General features: G+C 37.7%; 1 protein-coding gene across 7 annotated transcripts; it reads left to right on the forward strand.

Annotated features, from left to right (window-relative positions):
* The first annotated feature begins 255 nt into the window (after positions 1–255).
* Positions 256–11,175, forward strand: LOC103477758 (rheacalcin-1-like). 7 transcript variants are annotated; one of them, XM_081616936.1, is made up of 9 exons: positions 286–401; positions 1,345–1,385; positions 1,456–1,526; positions 3,902–4,009; positions 5,936–6,049; positions 7,816–7,970; positions 8,066–8,181; positions 9,105–9,220; positions 10,876–11,175. In XM_081616936.1, exons 3-9 carry the CDS (start codon positions 1,457–1,459, stop codon positions 10,923–10,925), a joined length of 729 nt encoding a protein of 242 aa, XP_081473062.1. In that variant the 5' UTR covers positions 286–401; positions 1,345–1,385; position 1,456; the 3' UTR covers positions 10,926–11,175. The 7 variants fall into 7 exon arrangements, with proteins under 7 accessions (XP_017165180.1, XP_081473064.1, XP_081473063.1 ...); XM_081616935.1 differs by having other exon boundaries at positions 298–401; positions 1,271–1,385; XM_017309691.2 differs by lacking the exon at positions 1,345–1,385 and having other exon boundaries at positions 256–401.
* Positions 11,176–11,450: the final 275 nt, after the last annotated feature.

Below are 11,450 nucleotides of genomic sequence, written 5' to 3' on the forward strand. Positions count from 1 at the left end.
ATTTAATTTAACGAAATATTACCCGATGAATTTTCCTTTGGTGCACCTCTCTCTGAATACACATTATTCAGGTGGATGCGAAAACATAGATCGCCGCCCCCTCCAGACGGGGTTTTGGCGCCCCCTCTGGTGCTGCGCCCCTCTGCGTTGCTGTTTGATAGAACGCTGTCTGGAGGCGGAGTGATCCGCTGGTCAGTACAGCGGTCCGCTGTTTGATAGAACGCTGTCTGGAGGCGGAATGATCCGCTGGTCAGTACAGCGGTCCGCTGTTTGATAGAACGCTGTCTGGAGGCGGAGTGATCCGCTGGTCAGTACAGCGGTCCGCTGTTTGATAGAACGCTGTCTGGAGGCGGAGTGATCCGCTGGTCAGTACAGCGGTCCGCTGATTTCTGTTTTCAAAGGTGGGTCAAGATCACAAGTCATAGATAGGCATCATTATTAGAAGTGTTTATAAATTTGGAGCAGTTTGTTTTTCTTTTGTTGACATCAATAATTATTTTGAGATTTTTCTGTGCTTTAGAAGTGACTGCTTACCGCCGCTAGCCTGAATGCTAACTACCGTTAGTGTAGGCTTGCCAACTCAGCATCTCCCCAAAATACAGGACAACTCAACTGTGACATCATACAAATTTTATTATTTCATCAACATTTTAGTTAGATCCACCTAAACAAATCTTGTTTCTGTGTTTTCCATGTCAATTGATGGATTAAAATGAAGGATTTACCGGTCACACTGTGTAGGGTTGCCAACTGTCCTGTATTAACCGTCATGTTAAGAAAGGTGAAGTCCCCCGTACGGGACGCGCTGTGTTTCGTATTTGACTGTAGCCTGAAATTTTTATTTACGAACGCTAGATGGCACTCCGCTCCTTACTTACCGAGACATAGAAAAAGTAATATCGAAGTAGAAAGCTTGGCGTTCATTTAATCTACAAAGGATTTTTCCAGTCAGAAGTTACAGCTAATTCGAAAACTTTATTTTAAACACTTATTTGGAAAAATCTGCAAAAAACAAACAAAACAAAAAAAAACCGACTCTACCTGAAAAAAGAATGGGAATAAAACAATTCGTGGGTTAAGCCTGTCAGTGGCGACATGATTAAAGGTTTATGCCATCTGGAGTTTTCAATTAGATATGGAGATGAGAACAATTTAGCTCAACTAATAAATAAGTAAATAATCTTGCTTAAAAGATGTAAGGAAGAAAATGAAAGCATTTTGTTAATATTAACTACCGCTAGCTTAAATGCTAACAGAAAATATTCTTTAGGTGATAGAAGGCCGACTTTGTTACCGTCTTTATATTCTCATGCTGCATCAAACCCTGATGTTGTCTTTTGAAAGTGGAAGAGGAACCCGCCTGCTTTCCAGAGAACTACTTACAGGTGAGATCATTCAAGGAGACGTTACACATTTTCTAAAATCAAAATCTTCTCCTGAATTTTCTCCTTAAAGGATGGAGAACATCGAGGACAATGACGTGTATTCCACAGACAGTGTCAACAATAACAAATATTCTCCTCAAAGTAAGTGACTTTATATATGTAAAAATACTACCAAAATGTACTTAATGCATTTTAATTTCCTCTGTAAGAAGTTTTGATTAACATAACATATAAACATTGAGTGTTTGTCTCATCTGTAAAATCTCTCTGCAAGGCAAGTTTATTTTTAGCGCACATTTCAACAACAAGACAACTTTGCATGATGAAAACATAAATATGGGAGTAGCTACGTTACAGTGGCGTATAATAAAGGAAAGTAAATACAATTTGGAGTACGGGCTCCAAATTGTATGTAGTGATCTTTATTATTAATAGAGAATTCAAAGACAACTCTAAACAATGTTGGGGGCAAAGGTTGTGAGAGCAGTAAGAGTTCTCTCTGCAACTGATGGATTGCCAGTTTGATTCCCGGTCCATTCGTCTTCGTTGACTATGTTCTTAAGTGAGACACTTTGCCCAAGGGCCGATGGCGCAAAATTGCACCCTCCCTTCATCAGACCACCCCAGGGCAGCTGTGGCTACAGTCCAGGGGTCTCATGCATAAAGCGTGCGCACAAAAAATGTGCGGCGTCATATTTTACGCACAAGTCAGCACGTATAAAAATTAACTTTTGGTCAAATTTTGCTTAAATATACGCACACTTTTTCGCTGGCGTGAGAATGTGCGGCAGCCTCGGAAACTTTTTTTGTGGACAATATCAAAGTACAAAACGTCAAAACTCAACTAAACATCCTGAAGTCTGACTACATTCAGTGTTATTTAGACCAAGAAGCATCAAACCCGATGTTTGTCATGATTTTAATAGTTTGATGTTTTAACGTAAATGATGAAACTGAACCGCATTTATCCTCACACAGTAGCAAAATACGCACACAATAAAGAAAATAAAAATAGAAGGATGTGAAAACCTCGCTCAAATTTAAATAGTACTTTTCCTCAGTTTTTGTCTCATAAAATGTAATGCATTGTGTGCCAAAGTGCATATAATGCATCTTTAGGGTAATTTCATTCTGACTGAAAAAGAAAACAGGGATGGGTCAGCAGATTAACTCCAGACAGGTTTGATTATTTTTAAGGTGATTAACCCCTGTGTCCAACCGACCCCACACCTGTATACTTGTATCATTTGCCTCAGTCCTCGTACGCACAAAGGTTAAGGTGTACATACAATCACACGTATTCAAGTAGCTGCATAAAGGTGAGCCGTGTAATTGTGTAGCGCTTTGGCTCTGATGGAGAACATCCCCAATGCAAGGATTCAGAAGGAGCATTTGATCAGAGACCATATTGATCTGCTGGGAAATGTTGATGATGGTTTATGAGCGTTTAGATTGCTCAGACTGATCATCCAGACTGAGCAAAACTTAAAGAGCCGTGCAGTACCGGTACCGGTCCAGCTGCAGTCATCCTTCAGTAGAGCCACCGCGCCTTATGGACAGAAAGCATCTTCATTCTGTAAATGTACAACTTATACACATGATTTCACTATTTAGAATAAACGTCCACATTCCCACTCAATGGACCCTCTGACACGCTGTCTGCCTTTAAGTCCCGGCTGAAAGCGCTGCTGTTCTTACAGGCGTTTGCATGATCTCTTTATTTATTTTTTTACTTAGGTTTTTTATTTTCTTTAAAATGTATTATTTTTATTTTAGTGAGGTCACCTCACCTCAAAAGGTGCTTTTAAATGTTTAATTTAAAAGCACCTTTTAAATAAAATATATAATTATTATTATTATAAATACTTACACTGCTACAAACAAGGACGTTGCCATGGTTATTGCCCCACGTGGTGGCAGACTTCCGGGTATTAATACTAATTTACGCATGTATTTATGGGTGGCGACAGGACGGACCAGCAGCTGCGCTCAATTTCCCGCAAATTAGGATGTACAAAGGAAAGGTGCACGGCTGCATGCGTGCGCTCGGCTTTATACATCCGAATTCTTTTTGCGCCACACTTTTCTAAATTTTTCCGTACGCCAAGTTTTAGTGTGAAAACTGTGCACTCTTTTATGCGTGAGGCCCCTGGGCTGCACACAAGTTGCCTAACAGGCTGCAGGTGTGAGGAGAGAGAGAAAAAGAGGAAGTGACACAGGGGGCAAGGGAGAGCACACTGAGGGCTAGGAAATAAATGTAACAAAATAACTAGACAAAAGAAATATAATGAAACTAGAGTAACTAAGAAAAGTACTAGACACGAGAAATAAACAAAACTAGAAGCACTGAAGTAAAAATAGAAACAATGCAGAACTAATTGATAGAACAAAGGAACACAAATAATAACAAAACCCAAAACAAACTCAAACTAACCAAGATCCCGACAAACGCAGGCATCCAGGACCCCTGCTGAAGTAAAATTGTTCTACCTTACCAGTTTCATTGTTTCTTCCAGGTGAAGCAGATGCAGAAGAGGAAGCAGCAACAGTTCTTACTAGGTTTCGTCTGTATTTGGTGGGTTTAGGGATTTTTGGTGCCCTGATAGTTGGAACAGTCATCTACAGTGAGTTTCATTTCAACACAATATTTTTTAATTAGCTCCCTTTAGGACAAGTTTTTAGAGGTTTAATACATTGGGGTGCAGTAGGATGAGTGGCTGGATAGACAGTAAACTCCTCCAAGTCTGAGGTCATGACTGCACTGAAGCCTCTGAGTTGGCAGATAGTCTCTGCCTGAAGGAGGAGCTTAAGGATCTTGTTCATGACGGATGGAAAATTAACCCAATTAATGTCAAGACTTCCAACATAAAAGCTCCACACAATTGACCCATCATGTGACTGAGTTTAAAAAGATAGATAAAATACTATCACCTCTTGGCTCCTATATATGTAATTTCATTATTTGTTCTTTTTTAATTTCATTTGTAATTTTTATTTTTTATTTTTTTTGTCTTTTTTGTTATGCCAGTATGGTGATTTATGTTCATTAAGGGGAAAAAAATGGAGAAGTTATGTAAGTTTTGAAAAGTAGTGTCATTATATGTGTAATCTCCTCATAAACAAAAACAAAAAAAATAAGAGAATAAGTTGGGTTTGCTCCAGAATTAAAGCCAATCAGTCGGGTTGGATCAGGCTCAGACATAATGTGGAAGGACTCATTCGGGTTGGGTTGGATTTAGGTCTGATATGAATATTAGCGCAGGTTTTCCAGATGCTGACAAGGAGGAAGTTGTGAAGCTACATGTTCAGACCCCAGCCGGTGAAGCGCTGCTGGGCCCTCATAATATAGTAGTAGTGTTTATTTTCACTTGTCATACACCCTTACAGGTGCCCAGCCCACGTGGGCTTACAAGACACGATAAAACATATACAAACAAGCAGACAGACAAATATTCTTTAAGCAAAAAGAATCCTCTTTCTAAGCTGCCGTGCTTTCAAAGTAAACTGTGCTAACTGAAACAAAAAGTACTTAAATAAATAACACATTTTATCCTCATCCGTTAAATAAAAGAAATCTGGATAAACATCAAGTATTTTAGTAAATAAACCATTTCTCAACCTCAAATACAAAGAACAATAAAACAAAAAGTGCACTTCACTCTCAATTTCCCTCAAATCACATAAACATCTTCAGTCTTCCTCTGGTACTGATCAGACACATCCGGTCTCCAAAGGCAAAGTGACAGATCTGAACTGGGCGCACATGGACCTTTGTGTTTTTGACAAGTTCCATGATACAGATGACTCAAGGCCATAGGCATCCTTTAGTAAAATATAAGTGCGTAATTTTGGTTTGTGTAAGACATCGACAGCCCACTTAAAAATAAAACAGTTTAAGCCGTTGAATATATAAGTGGAGTTGACTAATGGGGTTGTTCTATCAGTGTTTTTAATCGCTGTGGAGAAAAAGTTGATTAATGTGTGATGGGATCCGGATCGTCTGTTCAACTTGTTGAATATTGATTAAACAGGATAAAAATTAAAGGCTTCATCATAGACTAAGTCAAAAACATTTCAAAATTGACGGATAAAAGTAGTATGGGACGGAATATTTTTGACACCGTCCATCAAAATGACAGACAACAAAAGAGTCTAGTGCAACGTCTGTCTTTCATAAGCCACCAGTCCATCACAGGGCAACAAGGATACCAGCAGATCAAGCTACCATGCACACACTCATACTGAGAGCAGTTTAGAGAGACCAATTAGCCTGATAGTCATGAGTTTGGTCTCCGAGAGGAAGCCGGAGTACCCTGAGAAAATCTGAGGACATGCAAACTTTATGCATACAGACTCCAAGGATTCAAACCCTGGACCTTATTGCTGCAGGGCAACAGTTCTACTGTTGAAATATTAAATCAGTTTTCTGTTCTTTGGTTCTAAACTGAAAATACTGTCTGACATCCTGAAAAGATTGGAGAGAGAAACTGAAAATGTTGATGCTTTTCTGATACAGATGGATTCACTGACTAAGTTGTGTGTTTTTATAGTGAGTGTGAAGATGGCTGTCCAAAGCGAAAATATCAGTGACCTTACAGCAGAAAGAAAGTTACTGATTAAGGAAAGAAACATGATGGAGGGGCAAAGCCAAGACAATGGCAAAGGTGATTAGGTTTCTAATTACCTTTGAAACTTTGTTTTATTCATGTTTTTTTATTTTATTTTGTTATAACCTTCAATTGTAGACAGTTTTCTGACTATACATTGTCACAATTATCACAAGTAACAGTCCTCAAGGTCACCTGTCTGACAACAAAGTGTGCAAGTTAAACTTATTCATTAGCAACAGGTTTACAGTAAAGTCTTGATTGCAGAGAATACTGTTGTTTTTGAGTGAACCAAACACCTAGCCCTGTGGTACGCCACTTCTAACTAGAATGGTAGCTTAACTTAATCACTTTCCATTTTTGATCTGCACTTTACCTTTGAAATATTTGCTTGAGCAATTTTGACTAATAAAACATTAAATCAGTGATTTTTGAGAATAGGGACAAAACAGGTCCTATGGATAACGCACAAAATTTGAATAAAATATACACAAAATATAATTTTTTCAAATATCTGACTAAACTAACCTGGGTCATGTGAGGACAACAATGTATATTTTCCAGGTGTTTGCTGAATATTTTTTTTATTTTAAACATTGTAGTCGGTGGATGATGCCTGTAAAATCCCTTGTCCAGGAGCAGAACTCAATACATTATAATAGTTTAAAAAAATTAAAGATTAAAGACAATTAAGCATAAGTAGTCATATAAATTATTATAAAAGTATCAATAAATTGAATTAAAAATAATTTTTATATATTTTCCAACTCCATTGAAATTTGTCCCTAGTTTTTGTCGACACCGTCAGAAATGAAAAGAATGTAAAAAAATCAGGCATTATTGGGGGGCACCAGAACTTCTGAGGACCCCATGACCACTTCCTGTTTCTTCCTTTGCTAAGAAGGCTAGTTAGCTCTGGTTACCTCATGTTATTCTTCAGTTTATTCCTAAGTTGTTTGTCACAACCATGATGTGTCAACACCATAACTGACTATTTACAAAACTTTGATAAAATTTTGTGAAATAAAAGCTTAATTTTGGTAAAATGTAAAGATTTCATGGAGCTACAATATGGCTCATCAGCCATATTGTAGCTCATATATGAGTATGAGCTACAATATGGCTTCATCATATTCTGGAGGAATATGATGTTATTCCTTCAGAATAACATCATATAAATACAGTATAGGTAGTTTGGCATTTTCTCAACTCTGTCAGATGTCAACTCCATCAGTTTTTCTGACTCTTTCAGTAAAATTGTCAAATCTCTCTTAAATGTGCAGTTAATTCATTTTAATGTATTTTACATAAATTGCATTACTTCACATGTATCAGGTTTTTCATTTTACTCGCTAGTTTGTCACCTTCAGTTCAGTGTCCACACCGTCAGATGGACTTTTTTTTTGTTTGTTTGTTTTAAATACATTTTTTTTTTGTTTTTTGAGAAGCATTTGTCTGTAAAATGAGTAAAAATATCACTAATAGGGTATTTTAAAAATCATTTTATTTTTATCAGATGGTGATGACCAAGTTCTGGGTCAGGTTGATTAAAAATGTAAGTTTTTAAAAAATGTTGCAACTGGGAGCCTGTACCTTAGCATCTTTACATTTCCAAAACATTATTTGTCATATTTGCATACATAAGGTTGATAAATATATTTTTTTTTAATTGGGGAAAATTAAAAGCCATTTTGTCCCTATTCTCAAGAATCACTGAAATATGTATGCAAGTTTTTTTTATGCAACTATTTTTTCTATTTGACATTATTTTTTTACCAAAATTTCACTTATTTCTGCTCTTATCTCTTATTTAATGGAACCAGGGTGTTACACATGCCCGGATGACCGGATTCTCTTCAGACAAAAATGCTACCTGTTTTACGACGAACCAGCTCCTTGGAAGACCTGGGAAGAAAGTCGAAAGTTCTGTCAGAAGAATAGTTCAGATTTGGTTATAATCGATGATCTGCAGGAGCAGGTAAAATCTAACGCCAAGTTAGAAATCTAGAGCTAATCTCGAAATGACTTCAAGTATGAAGATTTATGACAAGCTAAAAAATAAACTGTTCACAGAAATTTGTCAGCAAACACATCAAGTACTACTCTAGTGAACACCACGGATACTGGATAGGACTACAACATGTTAACAACACCTGGACCTGGATTAGTGGACGTGCAGATACTCTTGGGTAAGAACTACGATCTAAAAATATACATATTTAGGTAAAAATGTAAATATATTTTGTCAAGATTGTAGAAAAGTTAAATGAACTGAGTGACAACGACTCCAGGATTTCCAGGACTTCTTCCAAAACCAAACCTTAGTGGACTGTGAGACATGATTGGGTTCATTGTTCTGTTTGGACGTCCAATGATGTCAAAGCTTACTGGTGCCACCAATCCTTGCTGCTGGTCTTTAGCAGTTAGTCAATTTTTTGTTTGGCATTAAACCAAACAAAAAATAAATATATAAACTCTAAAAATATGGCTCTCATTGTTGGGTTTTATTCGTCTATGAACATTCAAGTCATTTGCCATCTTTGTGCTTCTCTTAATGGTAATGGGTTTCTCTGAACCTTCTGGAAGTTTCCTTGGACTAGGCCATTATTGTAGCATCCAGTGAAGCATTGAGGTCAATAATCAGGGCATTTGAAGTGTTCTTCCTCAAACAGGATGGGTGAGGGTCGTCATTGTTACATCAGGGGAGATCGAGACAAAACACCTGGTTTACTAACGCAGAAATCTGAAGAAATCTGTTCAGAGGGAGGAATAATTTTAATACTGCATCATTTGAAGGATTTCATGTTGAATTTGGATAAAATATATTTGTTAGATTAGTTCTGATTAAGAATTTGACTTTTTTTTTAGATAATTTGTTAAAAATATAAGAAAATTTCTCAATAATTTTAGATGCAATTGTAAAAACAAAGACATTTAGATCTAAAATCTTGTAAGTACATTCAACTCCTTTAATTTAATACTCGTCTGGCTTCTTTTTTAAATACTTATTTATATAATGACAAATGTAGATGGTGACAGTTATCAGTTTGACGTCAATGAGCTGCTGTGTGATTTTATTTTATGTTCTGAGGTTCATGTTCCTGTTTTAAAGGTTCTGGGTGAAGGACTTGCCATCTACTCCGGGATCAAAAGTTCGCGTGCTCCCAGAAAGAAATCCCACCAACAGCTGGAAACAAGGACTGGCTGGGCTTCTGAACAAATTCATCTGTGAGAGTGACGCTCACTAAATTCCACCTTACTAACTGTTCTCTTAAAATTTCATCCAGGAATACTTAACTGTGTCATGAATTTCTATATACAAGGTACTACATAATAACTAATCTATTGGTCATGTTATGTGATCTGTTTATTCTTTGTAATTTTTACATGCAGGCTGCACAGTGTCTCAATTGGTAACACTTTTGCCTTGCAGCAAGAAGGTCCTGGGTTTCAGTCCCAGTGTGGGGTCTTTCTTTTCTCTCTGTGCATCTGTGGGTTTTCTCCAGGCACTCCAGCTTCCTCCCACAGTCCAGAAACATTTCAGTTAGGTTAACTGGTGTCTACATTCGCCTGAGGTGTGCGTGGTTGTTTGTTTGTCCCGTCTGTCTCTGTGTTGCCCGGTGATGACTCTTGCCTGATGACCGCTGGAGACAGACATGTTGGAAAATGGATAAAACTTTATGGATATTTTTGTTTCTTATTTCAGTCTCTTGATTGTGTTCACTTTGCTGCAGCATCTTACTCCCATTTCTTTAGGAGCAGGAATTTCTTAGGGACATCTGTTCGCAGCCTGAATCTTGGATCCTTCTGTTCAGTGAGGAAAACTCTGGTCTCACACGCCACAAACACAAACTAGTGACTTTAAACAGCTTTATACATTTTACTTTGATATAAATATATAAACAAACATTTATGTAACCTTTAAAAAATAACCAACCATGTTTATTAATACAAAATAAAACAAATGTAAAGAGTGGCATTTACGAAGTGCTCAGATTTGCATAAAAAGCACATAAATCTTATGATTCCAATCGCTTAAGTCTTTTTCTTTAAATGCAAAATCAATGGACTCAAGTAAGAGCAGCAATAGTTAAAAACAAAAGAGTAGTTTTTAGAGTAAAACTACTCTTAAAAGTACCTTTTCCTCACACAGTTACTCAAATGTAACCAGTACTACGACTTTTCAACATAGACCAGCTGACTAGCATATTCTTATTAAATAGCTAATAATAATACATTTTATTTAAAAGGTGCTTTCAGGGCACCTAAGGTCACCTCACAAAAAATAAAAATATTTTTTTTAAAGAAAAATTCCAAATAAAAAAAAGAATAAAATAAAATGCCTGTTTGGGCCGCACAGTGGCGCAGTTGGTAGAGCTGTTTCCTTGCAGCAAGAAGGTTCTGGGTTCGATTCCCGGTCCGGGTCTTTCTGCATGGAGTTTGCATGTTCTCCCTGTGCATGCGTGTCCTCCCGGAGAAAACCCACCGGTACCGCACAGCTCTTAAGTTTTGCTCAGAGCTCCAGGATGATGAGTCTGGATTAATCTAAACACTAATAAACCATCATCAACATTTCCCATCAGATCAATGATCAATCGTTCCCTCTGAGTCCTTCCATTGGTCATGTTCTCCATCAGATCCAGAACGCTCCACAATTTCGCGGCTCACCTTTGCACAGTTACTTTCATACAGGTGATCGTCTACACACTTTAATCACCTTAAAAAATAATCTAACCTGACCTGTTTGGAGTTAATCTGCTGAGCCAACCCTGTTTTCTTTCTCAATGAGAATGAGACTATCCCGCAATTATAGGTTTTTTGATGCATTGTTTACTCCGACTTGTGCATAAAATATGGCACCGCACATTTTTATGCGTACGCAGGCTTTATTCATGAGGCCCCTGATCCGGAGGACGTGGAGCCAAGTAATTAGCTGCGGTGGATCGTGAACAGCTGGGAGGTACGGAGTCGTCCAGTTCTGGTGTCGAGGGCGGATGACTGAACGTTGGGAATCGCTTGAGGGCGAGAGGACCACAGCCCTTCTAGCTCAGATCTGCTTCTTCCTTGTCCTGAAGACTTTTATTGATGCCGCTTGTTTAATCTTATTTTGCGGACTGTTCTAAGATTTAGAGCTGATTGTATTTTTAAAAAATAAATTCATTGTAATAAATTATTGAAAACTTTGACAGGGTGGTTTTTGAAACTGCTTACTCAATCTTCCAATTCGTTACCTCTTTTTAACTTGTAGCTGGCTCATATCACCTTCTACTGAAATTAATGACACCGCTCGACTTCCCCAAACTCACGTTGTGACGTGTTAATGTATTAAAGGGTTGTAAAGGCTGAAAAATGTGCGCAGGACAAATGGCATAAATGCAGCAAATGCGGGAGCCCCAACATCAAATACAGATAGAAATGATCAAAAGTTGGTCCCTCCTCAGCATGCGTTCTGTGTCCT

Source organism: Poecilia reticulata, chromosome 16 (assembly GCF_904066995.2).
Source record: "Poecilia reticulata chromosome 16, P_reticulata-male-v2, whole genome shotgun sequence".
Classification (NCBI taxonomy): domain Eukaryota; kingdom Metazoa; phylum Chordata; class Actinopteri; order Cyprinodontiformes; family Poeciliidae; genus Poecilia; species Poecilia reticulata.

Bases quoted from the DNA above. Each gene is read 5' to 3' on its own strand.
- LOC103477758 (XM_017309691.2), top strand. From the start codon at position 1,457: ATGGAGAACATCGAGGACAATGACGTGTATTCCACAGACAGTGTCAAC. The intron at 4,010-5,935 runs GTGAGTTTCATT...GTGTTTTTATAG, and splicing joins AGTTGGAACAGTCATCTACA to TGAGTGTGAAGATGGCTGTC. The intron at 8,182-9,104 runs GTAAGAACTACG...CCTGTTTTAAAG, and splicing joins GGACGTGCAGATACTCTTGG to GTTCTGGGTGAAGGACTTGC.